At 39.6% G+C, this 26,652-nt stretch overlaps 2 protein-coding genes across 2 annotated transcripts in view; one reads left to right on the top strand and one right to left on the bottom strand.

The window, feature by feature from the left end:
- LOC124274125 (rhodopsin-like) overlaps positions 1–26,652 on the bottom strand; it is an 86,067-nt gene that overhangs the window by 37,057 nt on the left and 22,358 nt on the right. The gene's annotated exons all lie outside the window — the stretch shown is intronic.
- Positions 2,623–3,330, top strand: LOC124274551. Its single transcript, XM_046709917.1, has one exon. It carries the CDS (start codon positions 2,623–2,625, stop codon positions 3,328–3,330), a length of 708 nt encoding a protein of 235 aa, XP_046565873.1.

Raw genomic sequence — 26,652 nt, forward strand, 5'->3', positions numbered from 1 at the left:
CAATATATTAGTGAATATTTTAGACTTGTCTGTGTTCTATTTTGCTGGTTCAAAGCAAACTTTTAAACCTTTTGCCACGGCAAATTATTAACCGTAACAATACTACAGAAATAATTTGGTTGACACATATATTATTGGGGAAACCAGGACCACAGGAAAGACTAAAAACATTTGAAGGATGCAACGTGTAGCTGATTCGACAGAAATACACATATCACAAATGTGAGCCGCTACTCCATTCAAGCAACATATGAATTTTGTTCTGCAAAAAAATCATCACTAATGGAGAAGTGTAAGAAAGAGACGAAATCCGAACCTTTTTTAATCTTGTTTTTTTCAGTAATTCCAATCTCCCCTAAGCATTAATACACAAGCTGAACACTGCCAGTGGCATTTCCGTTATATAGGTGCTCTAAAAAGACTACTTTTTGTAACCAAATGCTCAAGGAATCAACCAATTTGCCCTAAAAGCATCCCTCGCTTTCAACATGTCGGAAATCTTAAATTTCGAGATTAACAGTTTTTTGCATGATATGCATGTACATAGTGACCTGGATATCTTTGATGTAATTTAAGTATGATGACGAGTGTTCGCATGCTTATCAACCGATCTACAAAGTCAGAATCTCATTCTCAGACGAAAACCGGAAATAGCTCCTTGCTCACAACAGGGGAGAGGGTTGCAATTACATTACTGAATAAACATATAAACGAAATGTCCGAATGAAAGTTAAACGAAATAGAAAAAATCATTCTAAATCTACGTAAGCACATATGATTAGGTTTGCGTCCTGCGTCAATCAATGCTTTGGCCCGAATACCGCGTACCCAAATTGGGTCGTCTGCCTGGCGTGGACACAATTTGGCGAAGCTGCCTTACTGCTCTGTATTGTAAATGAGAGAGTAACTTGACTTTAACGTCTATCGTTAGCTTCAATGAAGACGTATTATACTGAAGTATGTAAGTTAGTTGCGTGTAAGGAGATGTCAGGTTGATGTACGAGAAAAGCCCAAGGCGATTCAGGTCGGAGGCTTTTACCACTTTGATCCGTGCGTGAGTTTAGTCTTACGTCGCACTCAGCAAGATTCACCGCTATATTGCGGCGGTCTGTAAATAGTCGAGTCTGGACGACACAATCCAGTGATCAACAGTATGAGCATCGATCTAAGCAATTAGGATACGATGACATGTGTCAACCGAGTCAGCGAGCCTGACCACCCGATCCCGTTAGTCTCCTCTTACGACAAACACGGGTTACTGAAGATTAATTCTAACCCGGATCTTCACGGATTTTGATGAAAACAACGAGCACCGGCGTAGTTCTGTCAAGCATAGGAACATAGTCAGGACAAACTGGGATTCTAGCGTTTCTCGCGTGCCCAGTTGACGCAATTCTTGAGAAAGAAATTGAATCCCTTCCACGAGTTACCCGTACTCAGCTGCACCGGAATAAAACAGAAGGGTGCGTTATCTTGCCGTACAGTTCTGTTATTTGAGGAAACGATTGGATAACCTTCTGGGTAAAATGTTCGTTCGTTAGGAGGAAGGTCCGTTCCCAAGGTCTGGATCGTTCCGATACGTTTAACAAATTGAATATGGGACATCACTTAATTCAACGTGAGTGCTATATAAATGGGTATAATGTGTGAAACTCATGTCCGTTGTGGGCCACCTTGCTGCAGTATGACCTAACGAGGCGTAAAAAGATATTTATTCACTGTCAGTTACCAAACAGCTAGACATGCAAGATGAGATAGGAATGTTCAGTACGAAGAGACTGTTTACTTCAGCAACCGTAGGGCGTTATGTCTGTCCAGCGAATCACTTTCATTATCGATGGTTATAGATCCAGCACTCAAAACGTGGATTTTGCTTTATGAAGCCTCACAAAAATATTTCATTTCATTTTAGTAGTACTAACTAAATTGAAATGTTATTCAAAAGTTCGTTCATCAAGGAGGAACTGGCGTTTGTAGATGAACTGTGTAAAGCTCATATTCTTCATTACTAAAAACGTCGTAAGAGTGACTCAAGCTGGCTGAAAATGAACAGTTTTTTCAGTTGCAGTGTTTGACAATATTCCAGTGGTATAAGGATGCTACCAGGAGGGCGGGCCAGTTGTATAAGAATGCTTCCAGGAGGGCGGGCCAGTGGTATAAGGATGCTACCAGGAGGGCGGGCCAGTGGTATAAGAATGCTTCCAGGAGGGCGGGCCAGTGGTATAAGAATGCTTCCAGGAGGGCGGGACAATGGTATAAGGATGCTACCAGGAGGGCGGGCCAGTGGTATAAGAATGCTTCCAGGAGGGCGGGCCAGTTGTATAAGAATGCTTCCAGGAGGGCGGGCCAGTGGTATAAGGATGCTACCAGGAGGGCGGGCCAGTGGTATAAGAATGCTTCCAGGAGGACGGGCCAGTGGTATAAGGATGCTTCCAGGAGGGCGGGCGATTGGTATAAGGATGCTTCCAGGAGGGCGGGCCAGTGGTATAAGATGCTTCCAGGAGGGCGGGCCAGTGGTATAAGATGCTTCCAGGAGGGCGGGCCAGTGGTATAAGGAATGCTTCCAGGAGGGCGGGCCAGTGGTATAAGGAATGTTCAGGAGGGCGGGCCAGTGGTATAAGGATGCTTCCAGGAGGACGGGCCCAGTGGTATAAGGATGCTTCCAGGAGGGCGGGCCAGTGGTATAAGGATGCTTCCAGGAGGGCGGGCCAGTGGTATAAGGATGCTTCCAGGAGGGCGGGCCAGTGGTATAAGGATGCTTCCAGGAGGGCGGGCCAGTGGTATAAGGATGCTTCCAGGAGGGCGGGCCAGTGGTATAAGGATGCTTCCAGGAGGGCGGGCCAGTGGTATAAGAATGCTTCCAGGAGGGCGGGCCAGTGGTATAAGGAATGTTCCAGGAGGGCGGGCCAGTGGTATAAGGATGCTTCCAGGAGGGCGGGCCAGTGGTATAAGGATGCTTCCAGGAGGGCGGGCCAGTGGTATAAGGATGCTTCCAGGAGGGCGGGCCAGTGGTATAAGGATGCTTCCAGGAGGGCGGGCCAGTGGTATAAGGATGCTTCCAGGAGGGCGGGCCAGTGGTATAAGGATGCTTCCAGGAGGGCGGGCCAGTGGTATAAGAATGCTTCCAGGAGGGCGGGCCAGTGGTATAAGAATGCTTCCAGGAGGGCGGGCCAGTGGTATAAGAATGCTTCCAGGAGGGCGGGCCAGTGGTATAAGGAATGTTCCAGGAGGGCGGGCCAGTGGTATAAGGATGCTTCCAGGAGGGCGGGGCAGTGGTATAAGGATGCTTTCGGTTGCTTAGTTGTTTGTTTGTTTGTATTTGTTGTTTAAGGCTTCACTCTGTTGTTTGGTCCTAGTGAGTATCCTCCCAAAACAATTCGGTGATCCGCTTCGTGCGTATGAATCATCCCGTTTCAATGAGAAACATCTACCTTGTGTGTTTGTTTTGGCAGTGCCACTGTGTGAACTTGCACCCTTCGCCATTGACCCTATAAAGAATTGTGGCTGGCGTCACGTTAAAACGCTTTCAGAGCCTGTCCTGCCTGTCCTGCCATTGTGGTTGACCGATGAATACCAATAGGGTTTGTAAAACAACAAATTGTCATGTTAAAAGTTTGGATCAAGGCATAGAAAATTCAAAATCCCTCAATACTATTCTGGTGTCAAACGTAGTTGTATTGGGTTATCGACATTTTTCTGGCATTATCTGTATTCCCGTTTTTGTGAAAAGGTTTAAATATGATACCTCGTTTTAGTCAGAATCAAGAATTCTTCAATTCGTGGAAGCATCAAAGGCGCCAAGTGAACTTTATCCAGCGATAAAGTACAACTCTTAAGTGACATCGTAATGGGCAACCGTCAGGTTTCCATTCAAATTATTTCCCCCGTGATCTATTGTATCCCTGGTAACGTCGTGCGTCTAATACTGCCAAACATAATGGCATATCCATATCACTTATCGGTGAAACATTTTCTTTAAATTTGTCAAATATTTAAATTTTATACCAAGGATGGGTAATAGGGCAAGATGATGTCAACCGTCTCTGTCCGCACCACAGAAGCCACGAAGTTGTTCCATTTGATGCTGGTGCCCCAGGAATAATGGTTGTCTCTGGACACAGAGGAGAGGTGGTATAGCCTAGTGGTTAAAGCGTTTGCTCGTCACGCTGAAGACCCGGGTTCGATTCCCTACATAGGTACAATGTGTAAAGTCCATTGCTAAAAGCGGCGGAAAACCATACTCCACTCACTCTCGACACAGTTAGAAAAAAAATCCTCAAAGATTTTCATAACCACATACATCACGTGCTCGGTATATAAAATTTAGCAACATAATTACTGCACGACAAAATGAACACCGTAGCTCTTAGTCCGTCATATTTGTCTGTCGCCATGTTAAGCCAAAAGTCCGTGGATTCACGTCGGCTACGGTGTCATTTAATGACAATTAGGTATACATGTTATTACATGGTTTACATTTGCCAGCTAGCGGTTGTCAGCGTAGGTATCGTTGTCAATATCAGTCCATGCATGAGTACCTCTGTTAACACCTTTAAACTGACTGACTCAGTTTGGTTTTACGCCGCTTTTAGCAATATTCCAGCAATATCACGGCGGGGGACACCAGAAATGGGCTTAACACATTGTGCCCATGTGGGGAATCGAACCCGGGTCTTCGGCGTGACGATAACACCTTTAAAGATCCTGATTAGAACTAATAATCAGCAACCGATGCTTGTCGTAGGAGGCGACTAACGGGATCTGATGGCCAGGCTCGCTGACTTGGTAAACACATGTCATCGTATTCCAATTGTGTAGATCGATGCTCATGCTGTTGATTACAGGATGGCTGGCCCATGTTCGATTATTTACAGGATGCCGTCATAGCTGGAATATTTCTGAGTGCGGCGTTAAGCAACAAAACAAACAAAACAAGCATCTGTTGACGCATAAGACTGAGTACAAATGTATTTGGCTGGAGTCATATTAATCAAATACGCCTTCGGTTCCTGACAAACACAATGTTGATAATTTAACGGTGAATTCTTTCTTATACAGTTATATCATGTCTATCTTGTTAGATGTTGTTCTGCACACGGTGCTAATACAGGCAGTATGGCTGGCTGTCGAATCTGTTTTCTTGTAGATTTGATAAAGATGATGCGCATGTTTGTTGCATATAGTCATTGATTCAATATTTGTCAGAGACATGACGCCGTATGGATAAGCTAACATCCAAGATATACATACATAGAGCATCATGAAAGCCAAAATATACAGTCGTTTTGTTGAGATTAGTATCTCATAAGAAATGAAAGAAGCAGCATGTCCACTGAAAGATCGAAGAGGTTATGCTCATTATGTCGTTCAGCTATCGAAAATGAAATTCGTTTTACTTTTGTATGTCCATTTTGTTGTAATCCGAGAAACTATACCAGAACGATATCTGTCAAATTATCCTGCATCTTCTTTCATTGCTCTTCTCTCTTCAAAAGTGAAGTTATTGCATAAAAACCGGTTATATATGTTAAAAATGCAATGTATCCAAGATACAACTTTTTAAACATTACTATATATCCGGGGCGGTGGGATAGCCTAGTGATTAAGGCGTTGGCTCGTCACGCCGATGACCTGGGTTCGAATCCCCATATGGGTACAATGTGTGAAGCCCATTTCTGGTGTCCCCCGCCGTGATGTAGCTGGAATATTGCTAAAAGCGGCTTAAAACCAAACTCAGTCAGTCAGTTACTATATATACGAATAAGTTAAACTATTTAGATGTAACTGCTTTGTATATGGGCCGGAACATGCAATAAATATATTTCATTTCATTTGATGTCAACCTCATAATATTTACTTTGTAAACCCACAGGACAAAAGATATTTCATCAAACAGAAGCAACAAAAACAAAATCCTTAATGAAAAGACATGTCTGCTAAATATTAATTGTGCAATTCCAACTACTGATAGTAAAAAGTCAAGCAACCACATAATTGTCAGACGGTATGGAACATGTACCATTTTTACTGCCAACGCTTTATGGTGACACACACATTGATGGATGTCTATCAACCAATACTTAAAGGTACTAAACATCATTACAAGACATTACAAGACACACTCCAGTCATTATGGTGTACTTTTAATCTGTATAATGTTGAAATGGTAAATGTTTAGGCAAACAAAGATCTAACAAATTTGGGGCACACAGGCAAACTTTTAATCGTAAAGTGGGGTGTGTGACTGTTCAGCATTAACTGTAAACTATGGACTGTTTGATGACAAGTTTTCACAAGGCAAAATTGACATAATGACCGTCAGTAATGGGTGTAACGACATCGGCTGTTTATCACCTCCGGACATCTTCGCCTCACAGAGAGGACCAGATTACGCATAAATCCCATTGGTAAGTTGTTCCATTCAGTACAGCATTTCTAAGCTCTTGTAAGAGGTCGATCACGCCGGTTTACTTGTCTACAAGTCTCATCCCATACATGCTCTATCGGGTTGAGATCAGAATTCTGAATTGGCCAAGGAAGACACTCAGTTCTGTGCTCTTGTTTGACTTCCTGAATTACAATAGCACGATGTTGACTTCCTGAATAACAATAGCACGATGTTGATTTCCTGAATAACAATAGCACGATGCGGGCCAACATTGTCCTCTTGGTAAATGAATGCTGTGTTAGGTTTGGCGTGATGGAAAGGAATAATCGGATTGCGATACTTTACCTCTGTCATTGTTCCTTGGACAACCTTAATGTCCACGTTCTCGTTATAATTAAATCCGGCCCATACCATTACCGAGCTGCCCCCGGCGACAGTAGGAAGTACACCCATAGGGGTTTAGCTCATCCCTGGTTGCCCGTCTGGCACATAAACGACCGTCAGCTACGTACAAATAGTAGCGTGACTCATCCGCCCAAATTACTCGTCGCCAAGTTGGAATGTTCCAATTTTCACGTTGTCTAGTCCAAAGTTTCTGGTCTCATTCTGTTTGTTGTGTTTGATTGAAGAGTTTATGTATCTTTTTATGTGCAAACCCACTGGGCTCAAATCTAATTACCTACGAAGAAATCAACATGTACATACAAGGTTGCGTGAAGATCACATATACTCTAGGGGGGCACAAATACATAAATAACTAATTGGCATCGTTATAAATGAAACCCCGTCATTAAAACTACTCATTACACCCTTTAATTAACTTTTTGACAACAGGGCATAATTCTCTCCCGCGAACGAAATTTCAACCAATCAGAGGGGCGCGTCTCCGTGACGTAATGTGAGGTATACATACGACGGACACTTTAGAATTCATGTACATTTCCGGGGGTAAATTATCTTGTCTACGGGTTTGTCTAAACCTGAAATCGTGACAATTGTTGTGAAAAGTGAAAGCTTTATGTTTTCACAATCTACTGTCATTTAATTTTGTCACCTTCTTTATCTTGCTTCCGAGTTACTTGTTTTCGTAGACGATTCTGTCAAAATCGCGTGTTGTCGCTAGGCCTTATTTAGTCGAACCAGACGCTAGTGATAGTGGCAACGATGATCAGCTTCGCCCATCACGGTTACAGGAAGAAGATCGACTAGTATCTACATACTGGTGAGTGGACGTTAACCACGTGAATGTAGCAAGAAATTTATCGCGCAATATTGTCACTTCGACCCCCACCTCGCTTCCGTGGAAGAAATCGATATGTTAGAAGTTTTGTCATACAAAATGCTTTAGGTCATGATTCAAATACATATTTAACTACGAGTCGAAGGTAGTTTTGATTGTGCTAACTTGATGAAAACAAAACCATAATCTCATTGATTCTCGAACAGACTTTAGCCCGTGACGTCACGATTTTTTAAAAATGGCAGCGCCCTGTCGTGAACATCCGCCAGTCTGAGAATAAATGCTATTTAGGTTTGTTTTCACCGAGTTACAAAATCATACCTACTTTCTACTGGTATTAATATATGTATTTGATTGATGGCCAATAGGAATTTGCATGACATAGCTTATAACACAACAATTTCTCTCTTGGAAGCGAGGTGGGTGTCAACATAATACTACTTACAATATTATTGTCACTTGGAGCACAACCTCGCTTCCGAGGAAGAAACCGTTATGTTACAAGTTGTGTCATGGAAAGGCTTTATGGTGATCAATCATATACATATTTTACTACAACTAGTACGTGAAGTACGAGAAGTGATCTGAACACAAGTAAAATATCGTTCCAGGCTTCCACAACGCTCGCTTCGCGCTCACAAACATAACCCATTTAGCACGAACTGCGAGGTTCTGTGGAAATCTGTGCATGGTGACACCATGACCCGACCCCTGGGAGCAATTGACGGCAACACAACGATTCGTGCCTGTCTTCGTTGATGCCGAGAAATCAGCAAAATGACGAGCTTGTTACACATTTTATATACAGCTAACTGAAAAGCCTTCCTCACAAAACGTCACTTCCGGTTCGCTGCAGTAATCTGGCGACAGAGTTACGTAACCTCTCTGTGGTTTCGTTGGCGGGCGAGAGTGACGCAGACGAATTTTTGGCAACTTGTAATCGCTCGGTATTAATTAGCCACAAGCTTTTTAAGAATGAATTTGGTGTTCCGCCTAATACTAACCACATGTCTTCCATATGTAATGATCAAAAGAGTACAAAAAACAAAAGTGTATTCCACTTTTTACCATCAGTATATATCACAAGCAACTATTGTATAAACCACGAAGCATTTAGGAAACTTGGAAATATCTGTTTTGCATCAGACTTTGGTCTATTCGTCCGTTAAAGGTCACATGCAACGTAAAACACAACTTTGCAGATTCTGATACCTTTCGGTATGGACGTACCGAAACAAATCATCAAAAATGATTCAACAGTGGTTTCAACAGCTGTGCTGTGCTCATAGCACATGCGCAGTGAGATAGGTTCGCGCAGCTTGGAAGCGGGTTGTCCGGTGGATACTCGGTGAAGGCTTTGGTGTGGGCTATTTTTCTAATGTTTTGTTGATATTTCACGGGCGCGAGCTTTTTATATGTTATGACAGTAGATTACCGATGTAACTGTTAATATAATTTCATTTGTCTATTTCAACACACGTTCTTGTTGCCAAGTCACGTTCTCAGTTCGATACTTAATAGCAATGTCATTTTTTAGCGTTGACAGAATTTCTAACTGTGATATAGATATGTCGTTGTCACAGAGAAAACTCAATGTCTGTTTTATTGACACCTATGCTAATGACAAAATTCAATACACCACTTCGATCACTGACCACATGCAATTTGAACTTAACACCTATCAGGCTATACACCATAAACAAAACGCATTGATTTATGGCCCGAGTTCGGTCTCTGTCACATTATGTAATTACACAGACAGGCAGGTGTGATACTTGTACACATGACATGTTATGATGTCTGTTGATTGTAAAATGTTATACACAAAACATGAGCATGTATTTACAAAACCCAACATCTATATATATACACACACAATGAGCCTTGAGGGCATCTGCAAATGAACCAGCCGTTACACTTGAGTGCACACCCACCTGCTCTGACTGGGTTCGGTATCCCGCCTGCTTCGTTTCTTGGGAAGTCAACCCAAGTACAAAATATTGCACTTTTTGATTTGCGAGTGTACGCTTATAATTTTGTTTATATGTTTTTTCATATTCAGCAATGTATATTATATGTTATGAATAAGTGATAATTGTGTTTTAATTATGTTTGATTGTTTGGTTGCATGTGACCTTTAAAGTAAACGAGAGCGCACTGTATCTGTAAATACTTAAGCAAGGAATAGACTTTTTGAACATATTGCACAAACAACGTTCCCATGTCTCATTCAGTACTCATTATAGATATGACTAAATCAGTGTCATTGAGAAATATATGGTCAGTCGATCTTTATAAGAATATGACTTTGCAATCTTTACATTAATCCAAATCGCGACGCGATACTCTTATATTTTCTCTCCAACCTTCAAGTAACTGACGTATTGACGTCAGGGACATTTTTCATTCAAAGTTGAAATGAATTTATACCATCGGTTTGCATAGAAAGAGATGCAACTTAAGCCTGGTGTATTTAATGATGGCTCAAAAGGCTTCAGTGATCAAAAGAATATCTCGTAGTCAAGTGGATTTCCAAGCTAGTCATATTAATGAACAAGCGACATTTCTCGGTTATGTTTCTCTGTGTGATTTTGTCCATGCATATATTTAACTTGCCTTTGTATCTGTTTGGTGTCCATGAGGGACCTTTACCCGAAGTCCTTGAACCCTGTGTACTTGATATTGATCATAAATACATAGTCAAGTCGACTAGGACAATGAGTTGTACTTTGTGCTGATGTTTTCAATGGCAGTGGCATGGGGTTTGCCATCAACATTTAGATAGAAACCATTGGGATCTTAAATGGTGCAAATAGTAATTACATATATCTGGAAAGTTGCATATGTTTCTTGCCATGCGGTATTTATATGGAGCTAGAGGTAATGTTGTTTACGCCTGTGTCTACTGCTTAACATCCACATTGCAAATGGAAGATGTGGTACAGACAAGGGTAAAGGTGACTATACCTTTATAAGTCACGCAGGGTGTAGTGTGATTGACTATGTCATCGGGTCAGCTACAGTATTTAATCAGATATCAAGATTTGATATTGTCTCCGTCGTAAATCACAACATCTTCCGATATCGTTTTCTCTATTGTCACAAACATGGCAAACAGCTAGCTACAAATGAAGTGTCTATAAATACACTATTGTTAAGTACACCCGGAAACCCGAAAAGGAAGGCGAATTTGTTTCGAATCTTTTGAACTTGTCAAGCGAGTTGGAGAATGCAACAGAAGTAATGTGTTCTGACTGTGAGCTTGGTATACAAAGTTTAGTGATGTAATAGTCAAGTCTGTGGAGTGCATGAAGAGCACCATTACATCGTCAAAACGAAACACAGATTGGTTTAATTATACATGTCTAGCACTTAAACGTCAGCGATGTCATTACCTTAATAGATTTAGAAAGCATAAGGACACACCTTCTCGAGATTTATATATTTCGTCAAGAAATATCTACAAAACTGCGTGTAGAGATGCAAAACGTAAGTCTGAAAACAGAAATATGAGTGAGCTCTAAGACTCAATTACTAATCCCCAATTATTTTGGCGAAAGCTAATATACATCTCGTGTTCACGTCAAATTAAAAATAACATTACAGTAATTTCATGGCACGACTACTAAGAATCTCTTTGATTGGGACTCCATTGTGACTTACTGTAGAGCTCTGAAGAAGATGGTAACAGCATATTTATACCTGAAAGCCAGGCACATGACATAACTAACGATATATTCAGTGCACCCATTAGCCAGAAGGAAATCCAGTCAAGTATTAATAAACTTAAATATAATATATATATATAACTGCTGGGGAAGACCTTGTAATCTGCGAGTTCTTTAAGTCCTCTTGTCATATCATCATACCTTACCTCGAAATCATATTCAACACATTGTATGATAATGGATCATTCCCTATAAAATGGACAAAAGCAATAATTGTGCCAATACATAAAAAAGGCGATATAAACAAATCCAGAAAATTATCGGGCCATTTCCCTTTTAAGTATTTTTGGTAAAATTAATACAAACATTTTAAATAACCGCTTGGTATTCTGGTCGGACAGTTCGGATATGATAAGTGAAGAACAAACAGTATTTAGAGTAGGCTATACTACCAGACAATATATTTATTCTTCAATAAGTAATTTGTAAATATGTTTCCAAGAAAGATGGCAAACTGTGTGCATGTTTTGTAGATTTTGCCAAAGCATTTGATTGAGTACAGAGGCACAAATTACGGTACGCCTTTAATAAACACGGTCTCTATTCAAAAAGGAAAAAAAACAAACTTTAAAAAGTATTTATGAAAATGTTAAAGCCTGTGTTAAAGCCCTTTCCTATTTTCGTTTTTTATCAACGAACTATTGTCTGAGATTAACCGTTCATGTTCCACTGGTGTCAAATCAAATTATATCCTGATCTTATTGAAATATTTATTTTGATGTTAGCCGATGATGTGGTGTTTTTCTCAGTGTCAGTAATTGGTCTACAGAGGCACATTAATGCTTTAGAAACCTACTGTAATAACTGGGCCTTAAATGTTAACCTTGATGAAAACTAAAATTATGATTTTGACAAAAAAGATCTAAACTGTCAAAATCATTATCAACTACTCTTGAAGTTACATCCATACATTCACTCCTAGTCAAAAAGGTAAAATACGCGTTGGGAAACGTCGTTCCGGAAGCCAAGGTTTCTGGTTCCGTTATTGTTTGAAGATGTTATTGTCCTTGAAACCGTCAGCTTGTTTGTCAAACAAGGGCTTTAGCTTGACTTAACAAGTATTCCCAAACCTTTTTCCTGTCACTTGTCTGGTAAAACTTATTAGTACGTGAACGATACGTCCAGGACATCGTTCACGTAGACAACTGCAACTGAATTCGGTAACATTTAGCAATACGTTGCCTTCCAGCAACAAGTATATCTTATGTCACCATCAGCCAAGCGATCAATCTCACAAACATTAAAGGCTGCTCATGATGGAATCCAACAATAATTGGAGATCGGGATTGCAACAAAACAACATCCATCATTTTCAATGCAAGAGATGCGAGGCGACTTGACTATTATGTCGTTAATTGGCATCCTTTCAAAATTCCATGTCATTTTCAACACATTGTATTATAGCTGGTACATGCTGTCTGTACGTGTAACTGTTCTTACCTCTTATGCGTCTTAAAATAAAGACAGGCAATTTAGTTACTACGTAAAGTTTGTTCCTTAACCCCTCTGTACTAATTCTGCGTCCTTGTGGTAGATTACGTTTTCACAGTTGAATTTTTCAGAGAATAATGCAGAATTATCATGAAAGAGGAAGCGATAAGGATATCAAAGATTCCGTTGTTGGTGAAACCCATTGAATGTTCTAGGCTTTCAAGACAAAAGCAAACCTGTTTCTTAATGGTGGTAGAACATAAAAGAAAGAGGTTTGAATGGCTACATGTAGGTGTTCATTGAAGCTTAAATAGGGATAGAAATACATGTTCATAATACCATTATCGATGTAAACTTTAGCAAATTCACGAGTTGGTTCAGTATGCAACAGAAGAACATAGCAAGCGTTGATATGTTAAACGGTTGAAGGAAAACGACGCTATAACGAGACGTCGAGAAAATATATACATGTACATATATCATAGCATGGGGTTTAATGAAATCGTCAAGATTAATGTGGAAGTAAGATTCCAATTAACATGACTGCGTGGTCACCCTGGAACGTATTCCAACAGTCAGGGTGATCTTATATCAGGACGCAGGTTTATGATCACAGGATTTAGGTACGCCACTACTCTGCACAGAGAACTGTATGGGTGAGATGGAAATGATTGGTGTGGACATATGGAAACTTAGTAGCAACACTTCATGCTATACTACTGATGCATTGCTACATTTTACTTCAGTTATTTCAAATAAACATAACATGTTCCCAGCAAAGGGAAGCGACAAATTCATCTCCATATTTATGCAAACATTTATGCAAAAGCCCTGATAAAGAATGCAGAATAGAGTTTTCAACTAAAGTGAGCTCTTTTGTCTTCTTTAAACATGCCTTGAAGACATGACACTATCTATGATAGGGCTGACCTTATCATATTACCACACGTCTTATATACTCATTGAAACAAATAAGGGAACACATGGAAGTACAAGTGTTCCTTTATGCTTTTCCAGGTTTCTTCACAAGGTATGTATTGCACTGTGGGTGAAATTATGGTAATAAATAAAGGGACACTTGCACTTTCATGTGTTCCCTTATACGTTTCTATGAGTATATGAATATGCCAGTAAGGGCAACTGCCTAGCTAAATATAGTAGTATTCCGTTGTCATTTCCAAACGAATCCTTTGTGATGTGTCAGACCTATCTCTGTACCGTATCATTTTGTTAAAGCTGTGTTCAGCATTGTAAGTCGTCAATCAGACAATCCTATTGTGTAACCCAGAAGCTAACTTAAGTTATCTCTGTCAGAACCAGAACTTCACGTGGGATGAGGAACTAAGTGCACTTACACAGACTTTAAGATGCGCCTAGCAGTTGGTTAGAGTGTTTTTGCTTTTGGTCAAGGATTGTTAAGTGGCACAAAAAACAATATTCTCTTTCATTGGAGATATTTAGATAATCTGACTGATTTGAGTCAGGCATTGAGTTCAAAGATGCGAGGTACTTTATGATAAATGCCCTGGTACGGTCTGGAACAATTGGATTCAATTGTAATAAATCATTTCATCTTCCAAATATCTCGGCTAGTGCTCTTTTAAGGGAAATGTAGATTTGGACGTTTTCGATATGGTACTTGTGCGAATCAATTTCAAATACTTTCAATAGAAATACATTAAAAATGAGTTATATCATTCGCAGTTGTATTATACCATGTTAGAAATCAATAACCCGTGAAGATCCGAGTTAGCATTGGTCTCCAGAAACCCATAAAGTCATTTTCGATCTTGTCTGTGTCCACTGTAAAAGGATTTTGTACATGTGTCCAATGTAAAAGGACCTTATGATCTTGCCTGTAGACGCGTCTTGCCTGTGTCTAATTTTAAGGCATCTGCTCATCTTGACTGTGCTCATTGTAAAATGATCTTGCGGTCGTGTCCGTGACCATTTCAGTGGAATCATGTGATATTGTCTGTGTCCATATGAAAGGCATCTTTAACAAGCTTATAATCTGCTCTGTGTTTATTGTAAAAGTATCTTGTCATCTTCTCTGTGCCCACTGTACCGTGAGTTTGTCTCGACCAATTATGGTGTGATTTATGTGAAGTTTAGGGGTTACTGGGTACCAATGTTCCAGCTCATAAACAGCTAGTTTTCAAATGGACTAAATCTCCTTTCAAGCTTCCGTTCAGGTAACGAAACCAGAACAAACGTAACTTTTAATATATTTCGACGTTCAAAGAACCGTGTGCTTTGTCTGCGTCAAGTTCGAGTGCTTGCATATCAACAGCTTTAATGTTTCTTTGATGATGACATAAAAGTCACAAAATCAAACCGAAAACCTTTCAGATCGATGGTTGCACTAAATAAATGATGAGAAACAACTCCAGTGTTGAAAGATCTGGATAGTGAATATATATTTGCAACACTGAAACATTGTAAACTAACATGAACCTGTAGGAGGGACGGAGCGCGCGCTCGTGTGTGTGCATGCGTGTGCGTGCGTGTGTGTGCGTGTGCGTATAGGAGTCTGTGTTTACACCTAACAAACCAAGTGTGGTTCTAACATCCTGTAAAAGATATTACTAGAAAATGTTAAACCCGCAAACGCATTATGAATCATTACTCATAAATGTCCAGCTCATTAAAGTCTCCTTTGCAAAACTGAACGAATCGTAACACCGTGAGTTCAGAAGGCCCAAGTGAATACATGACGTGACGATGAATCAATGTTCAATTTATCTCCCTGAGCTGCTATTGTTCCAACAAAAATATGCTTCAATTACCTAATAACTTTTAAGCATTCCATCTATTCCATTACCGCGAACTTCAGCTGGTAATCACATACACTTTAGAACCAATCCTGTATCGATTTCAGGTAAAATTAATCTTAATGGGATATTAAAGAAATATTTTTATGAAACACTATCCCGCATCTTCGACCTTCATCCAAGCTATGGAATATCACCGTTACATAATCAGGAAATGGTTGCATAGTTTCTCTTGACAAGACGTATAGCATAAAATGTTCCATTCCCATATGTAAAATTCAGATACTGTAATGATATTATGCAAACATGAATCCGTGTGGAGCTCACTCACTCACTCACTCACCCACCGACCCATAACCACCAATCCACCGACCCACTCACTCACCCATAACAATCCACCCACCCACCGACCCACTCACTCACTCATAACCACCCACCCACTGACCAACTCACCCATAACCACCCACCCACCGAACCACTCACTCACTCATAACCACCCACACACCGAACCACTCACTCACCCATAACCACCCACCCACCGACCAACTCACCCATAACCACCCACACTCCGAACCACTCGCTCACTCACTCACTCACTCATAACCACACACCCACCGACGCACTCACTCACCCAAACACCCACACACTCACCCACTTCCCACCCACTTACCCACTGATTATGAAACATATTCATGATATAGTGTGAAGGTAAAACGAGCTGTCATGAACTTGCTGGTGTTAAGCATGTCAAGAACACGACTCTCTGATGTCAGTACACTATTGCTGAGATAAATGTCGCCATTATAGCTGAACTATAGCTGAATGCAGCGATAAAGAAACAAAGAGTTTGCCTAGGCGCTCCAGTATGTTTTGACATAACGTTCATATGAAAGATCGTAGCAAACGTTTCATAACAGCAGATCGGTACATCAGGCAATTACAAAGTCAGTTCATGGCATCAGGTCAAGCATATTGGATGAGCCAAGGTACCTTCGTGAACCTTCCAGGACAAACGATGAAGTCAATTATTTTAATCCTAACATACCACTTCATAACCCCTCGAGTTCGTGAAACTTTAGCAATACAATGCAGTGTCACAATGACCAGATTGCATGACTTTTCATCCATCACTCTCAAAAGTAATTGTACAACCCAATCCACATCTATCGACGTCGTTATGATTGATGAAATCATTTGAGGCAACTACCATTGTATGACGATTTGCTAGCAAGACCTGCGCTTATTGGCGGATCGTAGTCTCTGAAGATGAAACCCTATTATTGCCATGTGACACGAGGTACTGGGATGTTGAAGCTTGGTGGAATCAGTTGTGATGGCACTGATCGTAGCGCAAAGTGGAGCTGGAGACCAGTAATTTGGTTAATTCTGGGGATCAGTACAGGGTGATGATGCAGTACAACCTACACACACGTCAGCAGCCAATCGTCCTCTTCCGGACTCGACTGCATCATACTGTTAAGAACTCAAATCGTTAAGAGGTTTCATGGAGATGGTTGGTTGTTGTTTAACGCAGCACTCGAAAGGTCGAAGACCTCAGGCCGAAAGCTAAATTGTGAAACACGGATTTGAATAGCGAACAAAACAATAATTCTGATTTTACTACACATCGCATATTGCCTCAGTACATGAAGTTGTTCTTTAACTATCTGCCCGTTTATGACAACCTAGATTTCTTCAAGGTGAAGGATTTGCTTGAAGTTTTTACGATTTCAAAGAATTTGTTATTGTGTTTGCTTTTTAACGCCGCACTCAAAAATGCCCGAACTATATGGCGGCAGTCTGTAAATAATCGAGTCTGGTCCACACAATCCAATGACCAACAGCATGAGCATCAATCTGCGAGACTGACTAGCCGATCCCGTTAGTCGCCTCTTACGACAAGCATGGGTTGCTGAAGATTCTAACCTGATCTTCACTGATCCTTCATGAAGAAGAGGACGATCATTGTCAATTGAATCTATGCTGAGATTATTTCAATTTTATATGTTGTAGATGTCAACCTTGGTGACTCATTAACGACTACTTCATGCTGCATCTCCAACAGGTGAGAGTTGAATTTAATTAAAGGCCGTGTTTAGTTTAATGAGGAGCTATACCTGAAGTGATGCACGTTGGCGGAGCCAACGAGTGCGAAAGTGGTGCTGACATCCAAGGTCTGTCATCTGTAGTAATCTGGAATTCAAACTAACGGTAAGCGGACTCCAGCAGTGACTCTGTATTGTTTAATATGGCGTCTTAAAATACTGGACCCATTGTAACTGTTTAATGGTCCTTTGGGATTCCTGGAATGAAGCACTGCCTTCAAGTTATTTCGCCACGGAGAATATTTAATTAAAGTCATTTTGGCTAATAATCTTAACGTTGCTTTTACTAAAGTACCAACTAATACTAGTATTCAAAATAATACTCGCAAATAGCACATTTCAACGTGTTTTAATACTAACATAGTGTTATTTGAGACGTAATGTTTCAATACAATGAAACCACCCTGATCCCTCAGACAGGTTAATAATAGAGACTTTGTACATCTATGTCATATATTTCTTCTTAAAAGATTAACAACCTCCGCAACCTCACATGGCCAGAATTTCACGTTATATATAATGAAAGTGCAGTAATGTTGAAAGGGTCGCTTTTGATTTATGATCGTTAGGCATGATAGGAAGAGAATACTGTCTAGCTCTGTCAAACAGCTCTGGAATAAATGATGAGATGTTAGTAATTACGATACCAGCCGCACTCATAAATAAATGGGCTCTGTCTAATGAATATATTCCAAATATATGTTGAAAATCACATTTAGATTTGTATAGATCAAACAATGATAAGTCGTGAATACATAGAATCATTTTTTTTCTGTCTGATAGAAAGGAATATTCCTTCACACAATTAACAGAAAGGAGACCAATTGCACGTATGGCTACGTGATCAAAGACTCATGGTATATAGATGTTTAAATGTATATCAGAATATCCACAACCTTTCACTTGATAAACGACTTGGGAAAGTAAACTGGGTTAACACGTAATGATAATACGTTTGAAACAATAAGGACAGAAATGCCATGAATAATGATAGGTACGCATCTTGCTACAACTATCGAGGTTTAAGGATTAGCTCGTCTCTTTTAATCTTGAATGTTTAACTTGTTTTAGTCACGATATAGGTGAAATGAAGAAGAGACCAGAAATCCTAAAGTACATGACAACTTGTTTGTCAGGATGTTAATTCTGATGTCAAAAGCATACCCAGACTCGAACATTGTAGGGATCAGATTTAAAAGACAACACAGCGATGCCCATTAAAGAATGGAACACTATAGATCAATGACGACACCAGATGTTTCAATCTCCTGATGTTACTGTAACTCCTGCCAGTCACAAGAGTGGCATTACAACAGTACGTCTCTGTGAATGTTAGCTGCTATTCAGACTTGCACTAAAGCAGTAAGTTATACTGAGTAACCCCCGCCAGTCACAAGATTTGCATTAACACAGTAACACAATAAACAACTGGAAATCAAACAAGCTGCCCCAAATGAGGTACATGTCAGTGTACTGAAAGCACGAACGGAAGACAAATCCTACAACTCTTCGATTTGATACAGTGACCATTCTCCTGGTTGTCAGAAAATGGTAGATTCCATACATTCTCAATTGAGAACAGCGCAACAATAATGATGAACTCTGATATAAGTAAAGATTTGTGAAGTTATGTCAGTAATGCCAACAGGCATGTGTATGAAGTAGAGAGTTAATCATTAACTGTTAACCTGAGAAGTCATTTGTAGTGTTACTTTAATAGTTGAAACTAGTTTCTAGTGTTCGTTTAATTATTGTGTTATGTTATTGGACTGTTGCTGTTTTTCATGATAGTTCCAATGTAACATTAGTTTGCAAGAAAACACTGAAATGTGAATTTAAAAGAATATTTATGTTTATTATTTCTTGTGCTAAAAAGAATTATAAACACTTATGCATAATAATAAAGAATTAGTTTTTCCCTACCTAAAACACAAAGCTTATGAATGGTATTTTGAATGTGTTTAACCTTTTTCTCAAACGTCTATGACTTCAGGAGGAATATGATGGTAAAATCAAATTCAAAACTCAGCATTGTAATTCGTTTCATTTGACAGCAGGGATTGACCATGAGCATTTTGAAACCTTTGGGAAAAGTTAGTTGTGAATTTTGGTGAATTTCTTTATCATGTTGAACTCATGCATCTATCATGATTCTAAATAGCATTAATATTCAGTACTATTATCCATTATTCAGTATGAATCATGTAGATTTTGCATTCTTATGCATACTTGTATTCAGTTGAATATTTCACGGGATTTTTCGGTAATGCGGCATATCTGATCTTTTGAGCATTAATTACCCTTCCTCCAAACCCAAGAATATACACTTCAGTGACTGGTAAATGGGTTGTTCCATTATTTTGTAGGTTAAAAATCAATTCCCTTTCCGCCTACAGTAATTTTTGTAGACAAATTGGGACTGAAGGCAGAATGGGATTTACCCTGTCAGATTGATATCATACTTAAGATGTATTGTCAAAAATGTTAGCTAATGTTAAAACCTTTCTTTAGAGGGAGGGTGATGTGGCGGTTATGTCAACCCGTCATGTGTATTTCCTACTTGGATGCATGGTTTTTGTGCTGATAAATATACACTTTGCTATTACTTTTCCGTTATTATGATGTGAAAGGGAAGTAACTCCAGTTTTGGTTTATCGTGAGACTTTGGCCCAATGTAACAACACTCACTCAGAATAAAGAAGAATGTTACTCCCAAAACGGTTGAGGTGTATTTAGATACAAATGATACAGAAACACAGCTGTCACAATATCGTGAATTAAAGAGTTAAACCAAACATGACATAATAAAATCGTAAATAAATAGAAAAACGATTGTTGTTCTGTTGGGTTTTTTTCACGACAAGTGCCAGAAACCTGACTCCAAAATGAATACTTGCGAATGATGGCGGGGGTTTAAGTCCACCGTACTGGGAGAGCCGTGTTGCACCAATAATGTTAGCTGTCAGTATAGACAATCATAAGCGTAATCTGGAAGGAGAACCGTTTAATCATAGCTGTAACGTACCAGTGTCGGTTTCCTAGCGGGAATTCAAAAGAGTCATGTTAGTACCACAGCTGCGAGTATCACTTGGTAACAATCAATTATCTCAAACGTGAGGCCATTTGATTGTTTGCCCTAAAAAACAAATTCATATTTTTGTCATCGTTTCCGAGAGTATACATGTCATGAATTTGTGTCGAAGCCTATTCACATGAATATTACGAGAAACATTGTCATAAAGTATTTCAGTACTGTGTCATCTGAAGACAAGAATAGTCAATATCTTGTGATTCAGTGTAATACTAGTAATATCTGTCTCCTTATTAATCTGTACCATTTGCAAGTATCACCTTCATTTCTTGTGTAGGGACGGTGGGGAGCCCAATAGTTAAAGCGTCCGCTCTTCACGCTAAAGACCCGGATTCGGTTCCCCACATACACGATTTGTGAAGCCCATTTATGGTGTCCCCTGCCATGATATTGCTGGAATATTGCTAAAGTAGCCTACTCAAACACTCAAGTCATACTCACTCGCTCGCTCATATTAGTGTGAGCAGGTATAAAAAAATGGTTTTTTGTGTGTGTGTACCTTTAATAAAGATCCAGTCTGAGATCAGTGGTGCTAAATGAAAGTTCATGTTTATCATTATATCAATAACAACAAAGAAGTAGGTATATAGAAAATGTTGTTTTTGTTTTTTTCATCTGTATGAAGATCCAGTCCGAGATCAGTGGTGCTTAATGTCTATCATTATATCAAAAACAACAAAGAAGTAGATATATTAAAAATGCAGTCACAAACGAGTGACGCCGTGTATGGCTTTGCACAAACATTTCTATTGGTTTTGGTTTGGACAGTTTGTCGAAACAAAATCGAAAGAATAAATAAATCCATGGCTCTTACATTATGACGGGAATGATGTCGGTTATTGCGGCTACATGCGTGACATTACGACATCTACATACATAACTAGTATCAACAACATCTATTATACTGTGAAATCATAATGTAATATTAGTATTTGATAGTCCCATTTATTTGTTTATGGATCAATAAGCTGAGACACTGTGCTCATGTAGCCCAAATTCCCTTCGGGACAATAAAATGTTATCTCCCCATCCGTGGATGTACAATTCTCATTGCGTTTGGAAATAAAATTGTTTTTTTACATGCCATAGACACGCGATGCCTTCGCTTCCGAATTCAATTAAGCTCCGACAAATTGATGTTTATCATCTGAATATAACTAACTCCCTCGGGGACGACACTGGAAAATGTTCCAGAGGCTGTCATTGTTTTAATTGTGTTTACTTTTAAAGGCGTTATCTTTGATGATGCTTGTTGAACGAATTTAGGTTAATTGAGAACATTGAAAAATCAAGACACATGTCATAAAGATGAAGGAAAACAGTTTGGAGTCAACAATGGTGATAAGATTTCATGTCATAAACTCATCAACGAAGGACGACGTGTAATTACAGATGCATATCGTAACAGAAGGTAACATGTTTGCTTCATCTGATATATCATGTTTCTGCATCTTTTTCATCTGGAAACTCTCATGTCCTTAATAATTGAATACCTTGAAGCACTCGATGGTGTGAGCAAACCCGTGGTGAGCGAGCTGGCTAAGGCGCCAGGCTAGTAATCCAGCGAGCTTGTGGTGCCGGAATCGAGCCCACCTGTGACTGGGACTCTTGATAATAAAAATAATAATACTTACNGAGTCAACTTTGTGGGAGACTAACATCATATAGATGTATTGCTGAGCGCGGCGTTAAGAACCAAATCAAACAAAACGATGTTGTAAGCAGGAGTCACGCCGTCGGGATGAGATGCCGCGCAATGAGCGAGGTCACCAAGTCTCGCCAGCTAAACCATTTGGATGTCTTTACGGCTATGGTAGATTGCTGGGGACAAAAGGTATACCCAAACCCTCACGGGTCCCGAACGATATGAACGCCTACATGCGCTGTTGTTGCTACAGATAATCTACCTTGGAATATCCTAGAGGTTAACCTGTCTGAGAAGTGGCAACAGGAATATTCGTTTTTATGCCACTTTTTTAACAAGGTGTATACGGAAATTTGTATTGCTGCTCCTATACAATAATGTTCTTTCAAAACTTAGAAATAAAAAAATATATAAATGATTACCCTTTTTTCAAATAGGCTATGCCGTTAATAAGAAGGTACGACAGGTCCAGCTACATCTAGGGGCCCAGTGTTCATGAAGAGCAAAAAGTTTTTATTACTTTTGCCTGGAACAAAGATAACTTTGCGATTCTTGTTTTGTTTCAATATTGGCCAGAAAGTGTTGAACATAAAGTTTACAGGTCTTCATATCTGTTGACAATGCGATATTTTCAAATCCTCACAAAGACATTTACATCCGAATGATGTCTAAATTTGAATTAGGTATAAATGTACACCCATTTTCATTAATGTACTTAATTTACATCCTTGTAAATTTTGAAACGTGTATATGTTGCTGGTCATATAATACTTGTGCTGAATGGTGAGAGTTGTGTCCCTTCACCCTTGTCAGGATCCTAAAACCGTGGGATCAGTGACCGATGTAATATGGTGACCACATTCAGATCAAGGGTCTGTAAATAATTGGAATGTGCCAGACAATTCCGAACATTGACGTCATAAACATCGATCTTGTTATTTGGATACACAGCATGAACCAAGTCAGCATGTCTTCAACCCTCGATCCCATTAGTCGCCGTTCATAATAAGCATGGGTCCGTAAATACGAATTCTAATCAGAGGTGGAACGCCGTGACCATACAAAGGAATGAGTTTAAATTACGTTTGAGTCGCTCAAAATGTTGCATGATTCCCTAGTTAGCTAGGTTTACATAACAATCTGTGGAACACTGATTCGGATACCTCCCCGATGGGAACATAACACAGTAAATATTAAGACGTGTCAGCTTAAAGTTGCATATAGGCGAATAATATACGGACTTGTACTAGACTTGCTTAGTCTATGTTAAATCTGTCTTGTTACATGCAGCCTTGTTTTGCCTTGTGCAAACATATGAATAATCGAGTCTGTCCCAGTCACTATAGTGACAGGAATCATGATTATTGGACCTTGCAATTAGACTAAGAGTGCAATTGTTTAATGTTAATGTGATAAAATATTAATTTATGTATTAATGATAATATTAATATATTGAGCAATATACATGTCAGCTCTTTCTTTATCGTTATTACACAATGGATCAGCTGGAAATAAATTACGTTTTCAACTCCCTGGGGAGTATGCAGCACACTTTGATGGTGAACAGAAGCATCTCTTCAAATCACTATAAGTCTTGCAACATGTGATTCAGTGGAGGACTTGACTTAAGACGGTGCATCTAATAGCTTCCCCACCGCGATCACTTCGTGGTAATCGTCTCTAAAATGGAGATGCTTCGAAGCTTCATTCCCAGAACAAGGCATTCATCATCATGCCTTTCCCTGCCCGGCAGTTACAACACAGGCGACTCCAGGAATTAAAAGCTCTTTGTTAGTTTAGGTCCTCAACTCTTTTGGTATCTATCGATGACTTCGCTGATTAATGATCTCTACACATTTGATCTGCTCTAAGATTGAGGAGCCTTTATACCCAAGGCTGCAGATAGTCGATGTGATGAGAGACATCAGAAAAGCGATTGAGTAAGTTTAATTCCTAATCGAATATCCACGTTATTGAACGCGAGTTACTTGATTGGCAGGGCAATTATTTTCATATCAGACTTCAGAAGGGGGTAACCAAATGGAAATAGATAGCAGTGAATCTTACGTTAAAACAGTCGTGCAATATTGGTTTGGGTGTTTAACTTAACAGTCGCAACGTTAAAGTGTGGAACGTTCTGGTACCTGTGACCTTTGAGTTATTTTTGCGTAAGGAAGAGAGGTATTTGGATGTCATCTTTTGTATCAAGGGAAACCCAACATTTCGGAGTATATCCGTACTCCTTCATCAGGTGAGTGAATGGTATGAGGCAGAGAGCATATATATGTACATGTAAAAGTAATAAGTTAAAGACAACAAAGATGCAGGCTAAACAATGGAAGCCAGCAGTTAACTGGCGTTGGCAAAGGACAAATGGAAGCCAGCACTTAATCAAACAGTTAATTAAGCGCTGAACTCGTTGTACTTGCAATCCGTTGTACGTTTCCGACCATATCATAAGACTGTGGAGAGGTGGCGAACCTGCCCCACCGCTGTCGATCACAAATCCATACAAAGGCAAGTCAGTTGTTCACATATCGGCGTTCTTTTGTATAATACATATGTACATATCATGAACACTGTTCGCTCGTCTCGCTGGTAGTCCGAGTTCTATTCTCAACATAAACGGTAGATGTGTAAAATCCATTCTTAAGACCTAACCGAGAAACAAGTTTGTCATCACAAACATCAGAACAAAGCTATTTCTAGAGTCTAAAACAAACCGTCTGTTGTACCATGAATTTACTGCATTCATGCACGACGGACTTGTAATCCGATTGTGAACAGAGAAGATGTGGGATAATCGTATCAAAATTCATCCCAACAAAGTAGACAGAAGGCATCTGTAGTTTAGTAGACGTAAGACAATCGCCTGATGATGATGATGATGATAATGATGATTTTTGGAGATTTCAGGTGCAATCACTTATTGTGGGAACATTATACCCTTCTCAACAATGACGCGCTGTGACGTCACATGGCTTCAAATGACCATTCCGCAATTAAAATGGCTCAAATTGCAAATGTAATTCTATACTCATTTGTGATATCGATTGATAGGCATCATCTTTATCTCCCATATGGCAATGTCAACTTGGGTGACACGCCAAATATCTCATGTTCGACAATTGAATTGTAAACATTGTGTTTACGCAATAGTACTTACTTACCTACTTTGAGAACTGTGGCTTGATTTCGAGTAATAATGTGTTCAGTCAAACACGCACAAATGTATTCGGTCGCTGTCCACGTATATTCTCAGAAGAGCAAGTAGTTCTTGCTAACAGTAGACGTATTTATTACCTACGAGGACGAAAATATCGGGGTTCATATTTTTCATACGATGCCCTAGGGCAAAATATCACTTTGTCATGGTGACGTGACGTCATGAAAAGTGCTATGACGTCACGTTTCTTCTGTGACGTTGCGTTCTACCTGCAGCGACGGCGGGTAGCCAGTCTATGTTTCAAAGTAGATTTGAGTTCATGTTCCTCAATTTGACGACTTCGGTACTAAACAGAATATTATATGAGTGCCCATATCATACTACGTTTACGACAATTGTGCCTAAACATCGGTATATCCCTCGCTCTCACTCGGGAAATACCAACATTTATGCACTCGTGTCGTAAACATAGTATGACATGGGCACTCATATAATATCCTCTATATACTATACATGATTAAATAACGAAACTAAAGTTCTGTCCTCGTCATACGCAGTCCCTAATACTGATAATAGAATTCACATTGCAGACTACACAAAACAGTGGTTGTCGGACGAAATGCTCAAGTTTTACACTGGCCTAGCTACAGCCCAGCCTCTACAGAGAATGTTAGGGGACTAATGAATGACAGAATAAACCAAAAGGGACCGAACACTGTATGGAGATAATTTGTATTTTCCAGCATGAAAACGACCAAAAGAAACCCACTGCGGTCTGCACAAAACAGTAGTTGTCGGAGGAAAATGTTGAAGTTTTAGATACAGATGCAGCCCAGATCTTAACCATATTGAGGATTTGTGGGGGACTAATGAATGACAGAATAAACCAAAATGGACTTAGAAATATTGAGGATATGAAGAGTGAATTGCTCGAATATTGGGATACGCTGTCACACGATTACCTACAAACTTTGATCGGTAGTGTACCTTGGCGCATTCAGTCGTGTATTCCATGACAAAGAGTTCTCACAAAGTACACTTAGACTGTTAGAGTTATATCTCAGTATATTCATTTAAGTAGAAC

Source organism: Haliotis rubra, unplaced genomic scaffold (assembly GCF_003918875.1).
Source record: "Haliotis rubra isolate DU_JTF1 unplaced genomic scaffold, ASM391887v1 Scf104, whole genome shotgun sequence".
Classification (NCBI taxonomy): Eukaryota; Metazoa; Mollusca; class Gastropoda; order Lepetellida; family Haliotidae; genus Haliotis; species Haliotis rubra.

Coding starts and splice junctions, on each gene's coding strand:
- LOC124274551 (XM_046709917.1), top strand. CDS start 2,623: ATGCTTCCAGGAGGACGGGCCCAGTGGTATAAGGATGCTTCCAGGAGG.